At 59.6% G+C, this 17,571-nt stretch overlaps 1 protein-coding gene and 1 long non-coding RNA gene across 3 annotated transcripts; one reads left to right on the top strand and one right to left on the bottom strand.

The window, feature by feature from the left end:
• Positions 1-328: 328 nt before the first annotated feature.
• Positions 329-15,640, top strand: PPRC1 (PPARG related coactivator 1). The gene is made up of 14 exons (XM_014275567.3): positions 329-730; positions 4,502-4,645; positions 4,764-4,919; positions 6,578-6,697; positions 7,065-9,801; positions 10,216-10,269; positions 10,649-10,709; positions 11,047-11,132; positions 11,300-12,098; positions 14,158-14,331; positions 14,490-14,553; positions 14,772-14,893; positions 15,029-15,180; positions 15,474-15,640. The coding sequence occupies exons 1-14, from the start codon at positions 590-592 to the stop codon at positions 15,575-15,577; spliced, it is 4,914 nt and encodes a 1,637-aa protein (XP_014131042.2). The 5' UTR covers positions 329-589; the 3' UTR covers positions 15,578-15,640.
• On the bottom strand, positions 7,106-12,561 carry LOC141729695 (uncharacterized). Of its 2 annotated transcripts, none has more exons than XR_012581125.1 (3): positions 12,344-12,561; positions 11,939-12,134; positions 7,106-7,244 (listed from the first exon to the last, which is right to left on the bottom strand). It is a non-coding gene; the product is annotated as an uncharacterized LOC141729695 (long non-coding RNA). The 2 variants fall into 2 exon arrangements; XR_012581124.1 differs by lacking the exon at positions 7,106-7,244 and adding an exon at positions 7,340-7,476.
• Positions 15,641-17,571: the final 1,931 nt, after the last annotated feature.

The raw sequence follows: 17,571 nt of genomic DNA, 5'->3' as shown, positions 1-17,571 counted from the left end.
TTCATCCGCCCTGTGCCCACCACACTGCGTCTTGCCTCCACCAGCGCCACACGAGGTGGGGCTCAATGGAGCACCATGGCACAGGCACCTCAGGCAGAGGGAACGCTGCTCACAGCCAGGAGACAGCGAGCCCACAGCAGCTCTGCCGCTGACTTTCCGGGAAACGCGGGGACACGCGGGTCGACCACGCACACATGTGCGCCAGAGCCGGCGGGGCGGGCCCGCGGCGCCGCGGGAAAATGCGCGCCTGCCCCGCCCCCAGGGGGCGCTTCCCGCCAGTCCCGCCCGCGCCGCCCCTCCCACCGCGCGTCGCGGGGCCGGGCCGACCCTCCTCGCCGCCGCCCGCCGCAACGATGGCGGCGAAGCCTGAGGGTCTGCCCGGTCCCAAGATGGCCGCCCGCGCTGCCGGGGCCGGGCGCCCCCTCAGGCTGCTACCCGCCTCTCGGCGCGCGGCCAGCGGCGAAAGGGTGCGCTCCCGGCGTGCCGCGCGCGGCGGGGCAGCGCGGGGTTGCCGGGAGCTGTAGTGCGGGGCGGGCGGCGGTCACGTGGCGCTCTCGGCAGTGGCCGCGCTGGGAGCAGAGGCGCCAAGATGGCGGCGCGGCGGGGCGGAGCGGTGCCCGCCGCCAACGGGGCCGGGACCGGTGGCGCTGCCGCCGCGGCCGCTCCGCGGGGCCTGGCGAGCGGTGGAGCCCTGCGCGAGCCGCCTTTCCGCGCCGGCAGCCCTCTGCAGGTAAGGGGCGGCGGGGCGCGGCGGGCCGCGCTGTGACACGTGGAGGCCGGGCGCGGCTCCCGCGGCCGCTGCACCACGTGTGCCGGAGCGGGCCCGTCGCACCGGCGGCGGGCGGGGGTCGCAGCACGGGCCGGCGGCGCCTCCGCTGGTCCCGGAGTGGGGCGCCCTTTCTTTGGGTGGGGGAATGGGGTGCCCGCAGCTCTCCTGCCGGCGTGGGGCGTCGGCGCGGGGAGATTACGGGGTTAGAGGGACCGCAGCACGGCCACGGGACCCGACGAGACGGGTGGTTTGGTGTCCCCTGCGGGAGATGACACCCCGGCCTTGGGTAGTGGGGGACAGGGGGATGCCGCTCGTGTCATTCCCCCGCGGTCCCTCCATCCCGGCGCCGCTCTCTTCCACCTGCGGCCGCGGGGAGCTGGGGCTGGCGCGGTTTGGGACACCCGCCGGTTTCGGTGGCAGGAGCTCTGTTTGCACAACGTGGCCCTGGCCGGGAGAGGTTCCCCCAGCCGTACCGAGAGCTGATCCACGGGAAGCGGGGCTTTATCCCCAGCAAGAGGTTCCCGCGCCGGGGCAGGTGTGGGGCGCGGCGCTGCCGCTGTCACCAGCCCCGGTGGGCGCCTGCCGGGGCCGGGCTGGGTGCGGGTGCCCTGCTGTCTGACGGGGGGCGCGGGGATGCAGCACCCCGGGAGGGGACGCGAGGGCACCTGCGTTGTGTTTTTGCCGGGATTTTTTTGGAAAGCCCTAGGCTTCTGCCTCCGTCGGGGTTCTCCTGCGTGGCTGAAAGGCTGCGGGGGAGACACCCTATCCCGACCCCGGGCTGGAGGACGCCAAGCCCGCCTCGCCCCTCCCCGACGCGAGCAGAGTGGGCTGCGTGTGGGGGAAGAGAGGTGTGTTCCCTCCTGATGCTTTCCGAAAGCAGCGGAGGAATGCAGGGAGCATCCTCTGGCTGTGCTGCGCTGGCCGGGCGGATCCCCCCGGCTCCCGGGCTTACCCCGCGCCCTTGCCGGCAGCTCCGGCGCTGTAGGAGTAGCCTTGGCAGCCAGCCGGGGACCATGGCCGCCCTGTGCTCGGGGCGTAGCCGCAGCACGCCGGGCACACGTGTCAGCAGCGGCCTGCGGGGGCCTCCGTTGTCCCTTCCGGGGAGCAGAGCAGCGAGCGCAGTGTACCCTGCGCCGGGTGGGTGCTGGAGGAGCTGGTGGCCTTGCTTAGACTGTATCCATTGCAAGCAGTCAGCTCCAGTCCCGGTACCCGCTCTGGGGTGTGGGCATCCTCCCTTCTCCCCGGCAGTGCTGGTTGCTTGGGCACAGCGTGGCCAGAGCCGAAGCCTGTCCTTGAACATTCCCGTGACCCTCTTTCCCTGCAGCGCTGCTTAAAGCAAGCACAGGGAGCTGTGAAGGAAGGCACGGCGGGTTCCCCCCTTCCCTCCGGGCTAGGAGTGACAGGGGTCTCTGGCAGGGAGGAGCGCGGGCAGGGACGCTGGAGCAGGCTGGGCTGGTTCGTACCCCCGCCCCGACGCTCAAGCGATGCTCGAGTGATGAGGGCTGCAGGAGGTGCCCGTCCCCAGGTGGATCAAAGGGAATCCTGGGGGAACGCAGCCCAGGCCGGTGACTCACGGCTGTGAGACTCCTTGTTGCAAGGCGCTGAGTCAAGGGACTCGAGGAAGGCATGGGAGTTTGCCCGCCCTCCCTCCCGGGCTGCGGGCAGGAGCCACAGGAAGAGGCCATTTGAGTAGGAGGGTTTTACTTCCCTCCCTCCTAATGTCCAGCGCTGATCACAGCTGGAAACCTTTTATTACATGTTTTCTTTGGGGAGAGCCGCCCTGTGGCCAGAGGAGCAGGGCTGTGCAGCCCGGGTGTCCTTCGGATCCCTTTGCCGTCTCCAGGCAGGGTTCAGATGGTCCCTGCGTCCCTGATGCTCCCTCCTGCTGGCTCCTTCGGTGGCCCGGGTACCTCTGCCTGCCGGTCACCGCTGACTCAGGGTTGCACTCGGGGCTGGACGTGTGAGCCTGGATGTCCTCCCAGTATGTGCGTGAGGATTGGTCGGGAATCGCAGCCAGGCTGCGCCTAGAGGGCCGCCAGCAGGCTCTGCGCTGTGCTCTGACCCACAGCCAGCGCCGGCGAGGGAGGGGACTGGGGATGCTGAGCAGGAAAACTGCTCTAGAACTGCTCCATAGCCTGATCTGCATGGTGGGGTGGAGGGGTGCCCTGGTGTCACTGGTGGGCTCCACTTCCAGGCAGAGGGCCCTGGAACAGGCTGGTCTGGGCTGGCAGCCTGTCTGCTGAGCCCCAAACTGCTGTAGGCTCCTGGTCCTTAGGGCTTTCATGTCACAGACTGGGGGAATTTGGGATGGGTAGCTTCGGGGCATTGCTGTGGGTGTCCTGGCTTTGATTCCCAGCCTGGTATTGGGGTGCCTGTGTTCTGGGGTTGCACGGGGCTCCTGGCTGTGCTGTGGCCAGTGGTACCTGTTTAGTCTTATCAGAGGAAGTCTCTGAAGAGCCCCAGGAACCAGGGGTTTGGGCACGTGGCTTTGGTGCTGTTGTATTTTAGAAACATCTATTTTGTGAAATGCCTGCTGTCTCTCTGGTGCAGTTTACTGCTTGCTAGAAGAGGATTTCAAAGTATTAGCAGCTTCTCTCGAGGGACAAGGTACGATTTGTTCTGCATGGGCACAGGCTCATGCAGGCTCCGGTACCTACATGAAACAGAGGTTAACTGCATCATATGTGCATCCCCCAAGGTTTGGCTGTATTATCACGGTGCTGTTGCTGCTCCAAGGGCAGGAAGATGGGTCACAGCCTGCTCCTGGCTAGCTTTGAGAGGGAGGTGTACTCTCCCAGGGCTCTGTCCTTGGTGCCCTTATCTTCCCAGCCTCCATTATCTCTCTGCCTAAGCCCATCTACAAACAGGAATTCGCATCCTGTCTTGTGCCGGTGGCACGCCTGTGCTGCTGCTCTGCTCTGTGTGTCCTGTGGCTCTGCTCAAGTGGGGGCTGCAGCCCTTTCCCTTGCCCAGCATCTGGCTTTTCCTGGCTGTCCTGCAGCATGGCTGTGTGACACCCTGGAGTGCAGTGCAAATACTTTTTTGAAATTACCCGAGCATCCCTGGAGGTGGCTGGGGGACGGAAAGGATATGGGGCTGGGAATTTGGAGGAGGAAGAGTGACAAAGCTGGTTTGGTCCTGGATTGCAAGCACAGACCATGTCCTCTTGTAGCCTGCACAGAGGTACTGGGGTATGGCTCCAGCAGTGGCAGCTGGCTGCACCCCTCTTGCTGACTCCTGCACTTTTGTTATGAGTTTCGTAATGGTTTTGGGCTTATCTGAAGCACCAACAGCCGGAATTGGAGGAGCGCGTGACAGTCCATGAGGTGGCTGGAGTTGGCCTGTCCCCTCCCTGTCCTGCAGGACCATGTGTGGTGTTGGGTGGAGCCTGGTGTTTTATCCATTCATCTTTCCCAGTCATGCAGCTGCAGAGTGAATCAGGCAGAAATTTTCGGTGTGGAGGCATCCTGGGTAATTGGAAGGGTCTCGGGCTGAGCGCAGCACAGGCCTTTGTGCAGTGGACCCTCCTGAAAGCAAGGGGGAAGGTCCCCTATGCCACCTTCTGACATGCAGCTGTGTCCCACCTGCTTCCCCTGCGTGGTCAGGGTGCTGGGGGTGCCCTGCCACAGTTTGCAGCACAGGCTGTTCAGAGCCCATGTGTACTGTGAGGAAATCAGTGCTGGTAGTGGGGCTGTGCAAAGTGTTTACCTGGCTCCCCGTGCTCCTCAACAGTGCTTTTCCCTTGAGGACGATGACCTGAACTTAACATCGTTGGATGCAGAAACCATCTTAGAGGCTGAAGAGATCCTGGGCACAATGCAGAACTATCTTGACTCCTCTGTGATCTCCATCATTGAGGATCTTTCTCTGAGCGAGGTGGGAGCTCACACACAGATGTGGGGTGTGGCATGGGTGGGGGTGATGGCATTGTCCTCAGTGTCCAGGTTTTAGGGCTGTGTCCCATCGCCCTCTGAGACCATCCCTACCCTTGCAGCAGAGCAAGGCCTGCCTGGATGCTCAGAACGAGCTGTCCCTGCTGACTGCCATCACAGAGATCCTGGACAGCACAGATGATGAGACCTTGTCCCCCTTTGACACCATCATGGATGCAGAGCTGCTGACCTCACCTCGTGAGCGGGAGAATACCTCGGTAAGTTGGGGGGCAGATGCAGCCTGACCCCATGTTCTGGTTTGACATTGGCACAAGGCCAAATGCCCACATGAAAATACACCTTCTCTGGTGTCTGCTGTGAGATTTTGACCAGGAATAAACAAAGCAGGCTCTCACTTGAAAAAGAAGAAAAGTTTATTAACTAAACTTACAAAGACAATTACTAAACTACACACAAAAGGAAAAAAAAAAAAAACAAGGAAAATGAAAACCTCACAAAAACACTCTCCTCCTCCTCCTCCCCCCCAAATTCCCAATACAATACAATCCAAAATCAATTCTGGGTCCAGCACCACCCTTTAGAATGCTCAGCTTCAGTTCCTCAAGAGGAGAGGGAGTCCTTCCATGTGTCGTGGTGGCCTTTTCCATCCTTGTTCCGGTGCTCTCACCACCGGACCAGAATCAGGGCTGCTTCCAGGGTTGTCCTTTTAAGGAGGCTGTGTCCAGTTCCAGAGAAGCTCAATCTCTCACTTCTGGGACATCTGTCCCCCCCATATTTTATATACCCCCTGGGGCCGAGGGGTACCCACACTGAATCTTCTTTGGCTCTTGGACATTTCTCCCCCTGGTCTCAGTCTCTGTATTCCAGGGAAACATAGCTCTGTCCATGGCTACACAAAAGAGTCCAGCATAAAATGCCACTCCCTCTTCTCCGTCTTTCCGACATCTCTCACTCTCTCTCTCTGGTCCAGACCTTCATCACTCACTCATCTCCTTCGTCCTCCTCCACTCTTATCTCTCGTGAAGGGTTAGTGTTCTGTGAAATTTTCATTGTCCAAAAAAAGGGTTAAAAACTCCTCCAAGCGGCTGGACTCCTGGCTGCACCCCCCCCCACCATCTCCTCAGCCGGGCTGCCTGCTACCAGCACATGTTTACTGCTTTCAAGGTAACGGCACACAAACACCGGCTGCACTTTCTCTGTCTGTCTCCAAGGTGGGGGGGGGGGGGAGAACAGGCTGCCCATTGCTTCCCAGCATTTCTTTATTTTCTTCCTTCCACCCTTGGGGCCAGGCCTACCTCTCCCAGGCTGGGCCGCGTGGCTTTTCCCCTCTCCCAGCCCAGCCAGCAACTGGGCCAGGGGAGAGACTCAACTCCTTCACCGCCAGAAATCCAAAAAGGAACTGCCAGGGGGAGAGCCCTGCTTTTACCCTGTGTTCTCGGAGGTGGATCCCATTTGCCCAGTGGTTAGGCCAGATGGCAATATTCAAAACTGACCACTCATTGGCCCCATCCACACAGCATCCCAGAAATCCTGTTTCCGGGTCAAACCATGACACCCCAGAGCCCATGGGGAGATGCTCTGGCAGGGCTCTGCTAGGTCCTAGCATGAGGGTGCCCTGAAGTAGTAGTAGTAGGACCAGTACCCTGAGATGAACTCTCATGACAGTTCCAATGTGAGAGAAGTGCTTTGGAGGGCCATGCCTCCCCCTTGAGTCTTTATAAAGAGCCAGAGATGTGCCAGAGGCTTTGGGGAGCAGCATGTCCCCAGTGGGAGCTGTGTGCAGTGTGGGTGAAACATGGCTGTTTGCTCTTGGGCTTTGTGGGGTGAAGTGTGTGGGCATTGTGGGGCTGGGGGTGGCCTGTCCCCTCCAGCAGCGTAGACCTGCCACTGTCTCATCTTCTGTCCATCTTTCCAGTTTCAGAAGTTTCTCACCTTATCCCGCCCGTTGCTGGAGTGTGAGAGCCCTACCCTGGAGCAACCTAAGGCTCTCAGGCCTCTCAGCAGCAGCAGCAGCAGTGTCTCCGTGGCTGGGAAGGTGAGCAGCTGAGCAGGGCAAGCTGAAGCAGCAGTGTTGGGGTGGTGCTGGGATAACTGCCTCTACTGCAGCCCCCAGCCTTCCCTCCTGGCATGGGCATCCTTTCCCTGAGACAATGCTTTTGCAAGGTACCAGTGGCAGTGGGAGTAGGGTCTGCCTCATGTGGTGGGTGCTAGGAACTGGGGATGCTCCCATAGGAGCATCAGATTTCCAGCTCTGTTGTGTTTTACTGGGCAGGTCAGATGTGTCCCAGCTTTTTGTCAGCCGTGGGGCTTTGCTGTAGAGTTGCAGCAAACCCAGTTGGCTGTCCTGGGGGAGTGCTGCTAAAAGCCCAGGTGCTGATGTTTGCTGTGGTCCCCTTTCCCAGACTGACACAGATGTGGCCTGGGACCGTGCTACTCATGGCCTCGAGGACCCAGTGCTGCCAAAGAAGCAAGTCTGCAGTACCCCGAGAGTGGAGAGGAAGGTGGGCTGGCACCGAGCCCGAGAGCAGCCCCTGCCACAGCGCAGTGATGGGGAGGAAGAAGAGGAAGAGGCTGCCTTGAACCTGGAGATAGACAGAAGCGTGGAAGCTGTGAATTTCTGTGTGAGCGAGGCAGGGGTGGCGCTGGAGGAGCATGAAGACCCCTGCATCATCAACACAGGTGACGTATCCCTGAGCGAGCTGGTGAAGTCCATGCACCCCTACTGCCTGCCCACCTTCACTGTGTGCCTGGACCCTGACACGGAGCCTGTGGCCAAGGAGCTTCTGAGCAGCTCTGTCTTGCTGGAAATTGTGCCTGGAGAGGGAGAGAGTGTGGAGATCCCTGTGGTTCTGCAGCCCTTGACTCCCAACTCCCCTGACCTGGAGCCCCAACTCCTGGGAGTAGAGGAGACTACTGGGGAGTCAATCCCAGAAAATCGTGGGGAGCTGCCAGGAGCTCCAACCCAGGAAAATAGGTTGGAAGAGGAGAAGGAGGAAAAACTGCCTGGGAAGGAGCCTTCATGCAGTACTGCAGAGGCCACCTCCCCCCTGGAGACAGCAGCACCTGGAGCCTCAGGTCCCAGCAAGAGCTCCTGGCACAGCACAGAAGCCCCAGCAGGTGGAAAACGTGAATGCTCTGAGAAGGGACGGGGCCGTGAGAGATCAAGGAAGAGTCGGAAAAAGAAAGCAGCAGAGGACCAAAGCAAGCAGGCCCGGCCTGGCAGGGACTGTGTAGCCCACCGGCTCCGTTCCGCTGGCTCTGGACAGCCCCATGCCCAGCCAGCCATCAGCAGGCAGCGGGCAGAGTGTCCCTCTGTTCAGGTCTCAGACTTCCTGGCACAGCAGCTGGAGAGAGCACGGAAGGAGGGGCAGATGGAGCTGCATGCTGAACGGGCACCTCGGCCCCGGGGCAGGCCTCAGAGCACAGCAGCGGCTTTGCTGCCCAAGAAGGTGAAGCAGGAGCTGCAGAAGGAGCCGGCACCAGAAACCGTGAATGCGGCCCTGGAGAAGAACAAGACTCTGGTGTCTCTGGAGAAGACTGCACCAAGCGTGGAGGGGCAGTCAGCAGCTGAATGTCCCAGCCCAACAGACCAGGCTGAGGGCCAGGGAGATGCACAGCCATCTGCTGGACAGAGCAGTGGGGTCTCGGAGGCTGCCTCTCAGCTCCCAGAGCAAGGTGCTGGGCTGGAGCCTGCCCAGAGGGTGCCAGCAGCAGAGCCAAGTGAGGGCCTGCCTAAGGAAGCCAAACCCAAGGCCTTGAGCCTGCGTGAGTACCGCATCCGCATGCTGCACCGTCAGCCCAGCGCGGGGGGCAGCCAGGAGGGCAAGAAGCAAGTGGCCAGCAAGTGGCCCAGTGTCCCCGAGCCTCCGACAGAGCTGGCAGAGATCCCCTGCCTGGTGTCACCCGTGCGCTCCGCCACCGAGGCGGACAGTGCTCAGAAGGGACCGGACAAACCCACCAGCCCTGCTGCTGTCCCTTCTCCTGCCAGCAAAGCTCCCGCTGCTCTGCCTTCAGCCCCAGCACCTGCCGCAGCTCCACCACCGCCATCAGCACCAATGCCTTTTGTCGCACCAAACGTGCCCCCAGCTGCTGGGGTGGCCCCCACTGGGATGCCGCCAGCCTCTGCCGGTGCTTATGCCCTTTACCCACCAGTGCCTTCCTGGCCCTGCTTCAGCCCGCAGCCCATGGGCTGCCATGGTTTGCCCCCACCACCCAGTGCCAGCTCCTCCAGTGCTTTTCACATGGTGCCTGGCCTCCCACCTCCGGCCATGGCCTGGCCCCCTCCACCTTTGCCACCCCCGCCTCCATTTGGCCCAGGTGGCCCCTATGCCCCAGTTGGGTGGGCACCACCATCCTACTGGCCTGGAATCCCCGTGCCGCCTCCGGTGCCTTCCCTTGCGTACAGGGACCCTGGAGCGGCAGTGCAGGCCACCACTGCCTTCCCAGCTGGCAGCCACCCTGGCACAGCCCCTCTGCATGGGCAGTCTCCTGCTGCCCCTATGCTCAGCTGCCCGGAGCCACCAGCCTTCCCTGCCCAGTCACCTGCTGCCCCAAGCAGCGAGATGGGGCCTGCAGGTGGCCCGGCCAGGCCGGCAGCTGGCAGGGTGTCAGATCCCAGGAGGCAGGCAAGGCTGGCAGGAGAGAGCTCCCTCCCCAAGGCCCCTCTGGCCCCAGCCCAGCCCCTGCCAGCCCCCTCAGCTGCCACTGCCCAGCCCAGCAGGGTCCCTCCTGCAGTGCCAGTCCCCCAGGCTGTCCCCACCCAGCCTCCGGAGGAGTCCCAAGCTGCTACTCCCCACCAGCTCCCAAAGGTCCCCCCAGCTGCCATCTGCTGCCCAGCAGAGGTGTCTCCTGCCCCTGTTGGGGAGTCCCCTGGCACCCAAGACATGGAGAAGGCTGTAGAGCCAGGGAAGGAGGCAGCGGAGAAAGTCCCCTTGGAGCCCAAGGCAGCTGCCGGGCAGGAGGTGCCTGGCCAAAAATCCACCTCCCAGGCTGTGGCACCACCACGGAAAGCAGGTCGAGAGAGCAGCCTTCCCACCAAGGCACCCACTGTGCGGCCATGGAGGCACCAGCCACTCCTCAGCCCAGCCCAGCCCAGAGACAGCAGCAAGGACATTGTGCAAGCCTTCATCAGTGAGATTGGTGAGTGGGAGGGCTGCAGGATGCTGGGCTGAGTGTCAGCAGCCAGCAAGGCTGCAGTGCTGCCAGCAGCCTGGGTAGCAGGACCGGTTCCTGGCATTTCTGGGGGTGAGGGTGGCAAAGCCATGCCCACAGGCTTGCTAGTCTCTTCCCAGTGCTCTGCTGGGATGTTGCCTGCAATGGATAGTCTGGGCTGGCTGTCCTGAAACTACTTCCTTCTAGGACTGCAGAGCTGGCTGCTCCTGTCCTTCTGGGAGACACAGAGCTGCTGCAGGCTCTGTCACTGCTTTTCCTCCCCAGTGCTTGTCCCACCATCCAGGGAGGCTGATATGGGGGAAGAATGGGGTTGGGGTGCATCACTGTGGTGCTGGGGGAATTCTAGCTGATCTGACTTGCTGTGCTTTCTCCCTGGCTCAGGGATTGAAGCCACCGACCTGTCCAGCCTGCTGGAGCAGTTTGAGAAGTCTGAAGGTGCGGATCTGGCATACCATCCCCTGCAGGGCTCCCTCTGTGCCATGCTGGCCTCCCTGGGCTGTCCATGCTCCCTGTGTCAGGGTGGTAGTGGGAGGGCTGTGATGCTGCTGCCTGTGGGCTCATGTTACCCTGCCCAGGTGTTTTGTCCTGCAGCTGTCTCTGCCTCCATCTCCTTGGCCTGTGGAAATATCTGGGGGTCCCCATGGCAACCAAAGGGGTGGTGAAGAGTCTGTGAAGGAAAAAGGATGTGCAGCTCCTATCTTGAGGAAGCTGGGTTTCAGGAGCTGTGCTCTTCCGAGCTGTTTCTGGGGTGCTTTGTTGACCCTGCCCTTCAGCCCTACTTGTTGCCCCTCTCACCTACCTGTTCTCTTTTCAGCCAAGAAGGAGGAAACTCCTGTACAGCCCCCTGAGGAAAGACAGCTGACAGGGAGCTCTGGGTGAGTATCAAAACCTTGGCAGCTGGTGCCCAGCAGAGCAAGGGCACAGGGCAGCTTTCACTCCTGGCAGGATTTGAAGTGTGGTGGTTCTGTGTCCATTGGCCCAGGAGGGGCTGAGCTTGTTGCTGGACTGGGACAGAGCTGGCACTTAGGGGGAAAAACTGGGACAAGCAGTGATGGGCATGACAAGGCTGTGCAAGTTTTATTCTAGCAACTCTCTTGGATCCTCTGTCCTCGTGGACTGGCCAGTGGGGCAGATTGAGTGGGTGTCCCAGGCGTGGGGAGTGGGGCTGGGCTTTGCTTGCTGTGTTTGACAAAGCTCTTTTCCCATTCTCAGACCTGAAACCCAGCAGGAAGCACCAACCCAGCAGGACAGGAAGCCCACAGATGGGCTGCAGGCCTCTGAGCTGGCCAATGTGGCAGGTAAAGAATATTTGGGACAAGGGAGGGTAGTGTGCTATGGCGTAGCAGGGCTGTTATGTGTCTGGGGGGACACCTTGGGGAGTGAGGGGGCCTGGGATGTGAGGGAGCCCCAGCTGGGTGGGTTGCCGCAAAGGCCTGCTCTTGTAAGCGTTCTGGTGCTCTCCCAGGCCTCACGCCCCCAGCGACACCTCCTCACCAGCTCTGGAAGCCTTTGCCTGCTGTCTCACTGCTGGCCAAGACCAAGTCACCTGGATCCATGCCCCAGGAAGGGCCCCAGAAGTCAACCAAGCTGATGAAAGCCAAACCACTGCTCCCAAACAAGATCCAGGTGAAGAGCATGGTGCCAGCCCCTGCCAGCACAGCCCCCAGCCACGTCTGCTCGGGAGACCACGACTACTGCATCCTGGGTGCACCGCAGCCCGAGAGCAGCAACAGCCCTGGCACGCAGCCCCCTGCCGAGGGAGGCTCCCGCTGGAATGTCAAACACCACCGGGACATCACTATCAAACCCATCTCCTCCTTAACCAAACGGACGCTGGACCAACCTGAGCCCACCCCTCCAGCCCCCGACACCACCATGGGGCACAGCCCGGAGCCCCTGGGGATGGCCTGCCCAGCTCCCCTGGATTATCGGACTACCATCCCCAGCAAGGGCAGCACTGGGTGCAGCAGTCCCCCCACCTCAGTGCTCCTGTCTCCAGCTGCATCCCCCTGCCGGGAGCAGGAGGTGCGGACTGCCGGTGCCCAGCCCAGCCATGCTGCTGCCAAGAGGTCCCTGCGCTGCTACCGGAGACCCCAGGACTCACCCAGCCCCTCTGCCGACAGCTGGAGGGCTGGCCGGAGCCGTGCCAGCCGTTCTTTCAGCTCCAGTTCGGATGGAGCTAGCGAGTCCTCATCTTCATCTTCATCCTCGTCCTCCCGGTCCCGCTCACGGTCGCTCTCCCCACCTCCCAAGCGGTGGCGAAGGTAAGCAGTGCATTGTTGCTTGCTCTTGGGGAGTGTCTTGGTTTGAAAAGACAGGTGTCTGGTAAGGAGGGCAGGAGTCTCTCTTGAAATGGAAAATGTAAACCCCCTCCCTCCAAATTATTATAATTTTGAAATTAAGGGGCTCTCAGGCAAAGATATGGGAATAGGAATAACGGTTCTTTACTAGGAAAATTAAAATAAAAATGCAGTAATATGAAAAAACACTGACAGAGTCAGAATACAACCTGATTAGATAGTGGCTGCTGTCCTGGAATGACAGATGTGGTTCTGTTGAAGCAGTGATCCTGTAGAAGGATGTAGTTTTCCTCTGAAGGTCCAGTGGTGGTGTAGATAGGCCTGGTCTTCCTCTGGGAATCCTGTGGAAAAAGGGTCCCCTGGGTTTCCAAATATCAGATTTTTCTTTGGGTAGGAATGCTTGGCTCCTCCCTCTGGGTGGAGCATCTCACAATGGGATGATGTAATTTTATGCAGCGAGTCAATGGCCCATTAACTGGAGATATTTCCCTGGATGGAGGATGGGTCATGGAGGAGATAAAGAACACTACTCCACCTGGTTTCAACAGGTGGTGATAGAATACCTGTAGTATTTCTGGTTACATCTTTCATTGCAACCTAAAACAGGCAGTTGTCCAGTGGCTGGTCTTTTGCAAGAGCCCAGACACATCTTTATGGTCCTGCTTAGATGGCTGGATTTGATGCTTTTGTCCTTGTGGCCCTTCTGAAGAGATGTTTGGCTCACAGAGGGTGGGGGAGCTGCAGCAACACCCTGCCCATCCCGTTCTGGCTGAAGCCCTCATCCGGGCCCATATGCCTGCAAAGCCACCAGTGAGCCAGACTTCCTTACTCCTTCAGGAACACCCAAACCATGTTACAAGTCCTTGGCTGCATCTTTGCTTTTGGATGCTTTTTCTGGAGTATTACAGCAGGTGCTCATATTTGTGCTGTGGGGCTGTTGCAGCTCTTGGTATAGAAGTGAGAGGAGCCACAGTGGAGCTCTCCAGGGAGCTGCTGGAGGCAAGCAGAGAATAACCTGTCTGGCTTGGCTGCCTCAGGGGCTCCCTGTTCTCTTTATGCAGGTGGCTGTGTAGGGAAGTGGGACAACTTGCACTCTGTGGGATTCCTTTTGGAGTCCTTGTGCATCTGAGTGATGTGCAGCCTGTCCCAGCTGGGCTGGGAGGCACTGGAGGTAGTGAAGGGTTTCTCCTTCTGTCGTTCTCTTGGCGTTCAGCCAGTTCTGGAAACATCCCTGGGCATGAGGGGCCTGTCCAACCAAGACCCCTTCATTGATAGCCAGTAAATGCAGAGGCTGGAGCTGGAAAGGCCAGGTATAAAAGTGCTATGTTTTGTGGTTGTGCAGCTTGGGGATTGTGAAGCAACACATCTGGCTTGGCTTTCCAGCAAATCAGCTGGCCTTGTGCTGGAAAATGTCCCCATGTACTGTGCCACCCTGACTTGCTGTCTTCCAGGAGAATGTGGCATAGGAATATGCGGCAGAGCCAGGCAGCATGCCCTGCTGGGGTTTGCCCATGGCAGGGACCACCTATGGCCAGCATGTCTGGAGAGGGACTGTGCTCCTGGCTGGAGGCAGCACAGCTTAATCCCAGCTGTGTTTTGGTCCTGCTGTCCTTAAGGTTTCCCTAGCCCTGCTGGAGAAGCTCTTGCAGTCTCTGTTCACATGGCTGTTGAGCACGAGGTGGATATAGTGTTGTCCTGTGCATGGTGTGGGGCTCAGCACAGAAGTCCCAGCCCTTTCTGAGCCCTCCCAGGCACAGCCCTGTGCTTCACAGTTCCCCCATGACTATTTCTTGTTCTTTGAAAGCTGTGCTTCCTGTGAGCCTGCTCCCTTTTCTCTGTGGCATTGGGAGCCAAATGGAGCAACACTTCTGTAGTCTTGCTGCCCTGGCAATCATGCTGGGGATGGGCCCTGTCTGAGTGGGATGCTGAATAGCATGGGGACAATGGATATCTTTTCCTGCTTTGGAGCCTTATGAGCCCTTTGGACAAAGGGAGGGCTCAGCTGTATCTCTCCTTCCCCCAGGTACCGCTCAAGATGTTCCCACAGCTCCTCCTCTCGCTCCAGCTGTGGGTCATGTGGCAGGTCCCGGGACAGGTCCTCATCCTCATCATCAACATCCTCCTACTCATCCAGGTCCACATCCCGCAGCCAGTCCCGCTCCCCCTCGCCCCGCGGGAGGAGTAGCAGGTGGAGAAGGTGAGCGTGGCCATCCTGCAGGGGTGTGAACTCTCCCCAACCCATCTCCCAGCCTTCTGTGGAGGAGGGATGGACCCACTCCTTCAAGATCTCCCTTGTGTTTGGAATCACTCTTCTGACACCTCCATAGCTCATATGTCTGGTTTCTGCCCTGACAGATACAGCTATGATGCACAGGACCACTACCAAAGGCAGAGGATCCTCCAGAAGGAACGTGCAATAGTGAGTGATGGAGGGCTGGGAATCTGGGACTGGAAGAAATTTGGGGGTTCACAGCCCCCATGTCACTTCAGAAACAGAGGGGGTTTCTGCAGGGGAGGGAGCCTTGCCAGCAGCATTGCTGGGAGGCCCTGGCCAAGGCACAGTGTGGTGGGAGGCCATGCAGGGAGGGTGTTCTGTGGGAGAGGTCCTGCTCACGGATGGGCCATCCCTGTCCACAGGAGGAGCGGCGAGTTGTGTTTATCGGCAAGATCCCCAGCAGGATGACACGGTCAGAGCTGCGGCACCGCTTCTCTGTGTTTGGGGACATTGAGGAGTGTACCCTGCATTTCCGCTCCGAGGGGTAAGAGCTGTGGGAAGATGGGTCAGTCCCTTCTCAGGGATGACTCCTCTTGGCCCTTTTGCCATTACTCAAGGGGATGTTGCAGACCAAGGGGGGACAAACATAACTGTTGCTGCTGATCTCCTCCAATGTCAGGGATAACTATGGCTTTGTCACCTACCGGTATGCTGAGGAAGCCTTTGCTGCCATCGAGAGTGGGCACAAGCTGCGGCGCCCAGACGAGCAGCCCTTCGACCTGTGCTTTGGTGGCCGCAGGCAGTTCTGCAGGAGGAACTATGCTGACTTGGGTGAGTTGCACAACCTCCAAGTTGAAGGTTGCCCTCCCTGCGTCCTTCTCTTCTTTCCAGAGTCCCCATCCTTGGGATCAGTCAGGGTTGGCAGCAGAGCTGCATCCAGGAACTGTCCTGCCCTGAAGGATTGAATGGGGGCTCCCTGTCTCTCCAGCACTGTGTTGGAGGCCAGCCCAACTCTGGGTCTAGAGGCTGGCAGGTGAAAAAAGATAAGAAATTTGCCGTGGGAATGGCCAGAACTGTGCCATTGTTTCCATGAGCTCAAGACAGCCTCTCCCCATCTCTTCCAGATTCAAACCGTGAGGATTTTGACCCAGCTCCCGTCAAGAGCAAGTTTGACTCCCTGGACTTTGACACTCTGCTGCGGCAGGCACAGCGCAGCCTGCGGAGGTAGCGGCAGGCAAGGCGGAGCACCCGCCCCCACTTTTATACTCAAATACAAAAGGCAAAAAAAGAATGGAGAGAGATGAGATTTTTAATAAAATGAAAAAGGAAAAAAATTTGTTTTATAACCAATATTTAAGGAGGTTGGGTCATTGGCCTTCAACTGGAGCAGTCCAGGCACGTGGCAGCCCTGGGCTTGCCCCAGACATATAATAAATATGGATGCCCAAACAGCAGCACTGCCTTGTTTCCTCTTTTGCATGGGCTATTCCCAGGTGTGGGCTCAGGCTGTGCCCCCCCCTCAAGACCCCAGGGACTCTGCCTGTGTATGGCCCCATCAACTGTTGCACAGGTCATGGACTGGGCACAGGAGTGGGATGTCTGGGGAGAGGGGGGCAGGATTGAGGTCACCGAGTGTGTGACTGTCACCATGGCAGCCTGCAATGGCCTGGCACGGGGTGAATGCCTCTCTGAGGACCCCTCTGAGAGTCTCTTGGGCTCTGCTGGCTGCAGGACTTGGCACCCCGAGGCTCCCAGCAGTTTTGGGGCCACCTGCACCGCCCGTAATGGCCACGGGGGGGCAGTGCAAGATGCTCCACCGCCGCTCCCAGCAGCGGGCCGGGAACCGGCTCAGCCCTCGGCCGGAGCTCGGGCAGGGCTCTGCTCGCTCCGAGCCCACTGCCCTTCGAGCCTGCTTCTTGGTATCGCTCCGGCTCGCCAGAAAGAGAGGGGAGACATCTCATCTCTGGGTTTCCCCTGAGGGAGAGGTGTTTGTGTGACTGCAAAATTTACAGCTGTCTGCAGGGGCATGGTGCTTGGCAGGAGAGGATGGGCAGTGGCAGGGAGGGATGGATGGTGCCTGTCTGGGCCCTCTCAGTGCACTGCAGCTCATGGAGGAGAGGAGTGATCGCAGGCAGCCCCCAAGGGAGCAGGCTTGGGCCTGCTGCCAACATCTTTTCTGCTCCCTGCTCTTGTGCTGGCAGTCAGAGAAAAGCTGTGCCTTGGACTTCTAGGCTGGGACAAGCTTGGGGGTCCCTTGCAGGTGGCAGTGCTGACTGGGAATGCTGAGATGGCATCGAGTACCCTGGCTTCAGGACTGGGACAGGCTTGGGGTGGGGTGCAGTGTTTGAGCCCTCTCTTGGCACACCCTGGGTTAGGAAAGTCTGCAGCTGCCCAGCTGGGCAGTGCCGAGCTGGGAGGTATGGAGGGAAGTGATGGGCAGGGGATGGACCTCCATGCCAGGGTTTGTCATGGTATTTAGGGTAGGTAGGGGCTGGTTAAAGTCCCTTTAGATTCCTTACTTGGTGGAGGCAGCACCCACTCCAATAGTGTGAGATCAGGGAGGGGAATAAGGAATAAACCCAGGGTGGGGGGGTTCAGCCAAGTTGGTGCTGATATTGCCACTTGGATCATGTTCAAGGCTTTGAGCCCTTTGTGGCTGTGCCTGGGGGTACTGCAGCACTCTTATGGACTGGCACTGTGGCTGGAACCCTCCTCTTCCCTGGTGCTCTCCTAGGTGGAGTGACGTGCTGCTGCTCCTGCCTGCACACTGGGGACTTGTGCTGCTGCACAAGAGCCCAGGGAGGCCTCTGCAGTACTCAGGGATGTGGGGTACAGTCAGGCTGCCTGCAGGTGGGCCCTGAGTGAGCTCCCACCTTGTTCTCTCCTCCTGGCCCTGGACTTTGCATAAGGGAGGGTCCAAGGAGGCAGCTGCAGGCAAGGGTGTGAGTGGGATAGAGGGAGGCAGGCAGGGGCTGTTAATCAGCAATGCAGTTCTTCCAGGGACATTGAAGGAGGGGGTGACAGCCAAGGCCCAGTGGGGTCTTCTGGGGAGGATGTGTGTCCCTTTCTGTGAGTTCATGCAAAGCCCTGTGACTGCAGCACACCTGCAGCCCCTTTCCTGCCCAGAGCTGCTGGGCTGATGGTGGTGCTGACCAGCATCTCCCTGGTCTCAGAGCTGCCACAGGAGTGGCAGATGTGGATCCAAGCGTTACAGGGAGACCA

Source organism: Zonotrichia albicollis, chromosome 7, assembly GCF_047830755.1.
Source record: "Zonotrichia albicollis isolate bZonAlb1 chromosome 7, bZonAlb1.hap1, whole genome shotgun sequence".
In the NCBI taxonomy this organism is placed as follows: domain Eukaryota; kingdom Metazoa; phylum Chordata; class Aves; order Passeriformes; family Passerellidae; genus Zonotrichia; species Zonotrichia albicollis.
The sequence above is the reverse complement of the archived record's forward strand: the minus strand, read 5'-3'. Positions and strand labels throughout refer to the sequence as shown.

Bases quoted from the DNA above. Each gene is read 5' to 3' on its own strand.
- PPRC1 (XM_014275567.3), top strand. From the start codon at position 590: ATGGCGGCGCGGCGGGGCGGAGCGGTGCCCGCCGCCAACGGGGCCGGG. The intron at 12,099-14,157 runs GTAAGCAGTGCA...TCCTTCCCCCAG, and splicing joins CCTCCCAAGCGGTGGCGAAG to GTACCGCTCAAGATGTTCCC. The intron at 14,894-15,028 runs GTAAGAGCTGTG...CTCCAATGTCAG, and splicing joins CTGCATTTCCGCTCCGAGGG to GGATAACTATGGCTTTGTCA.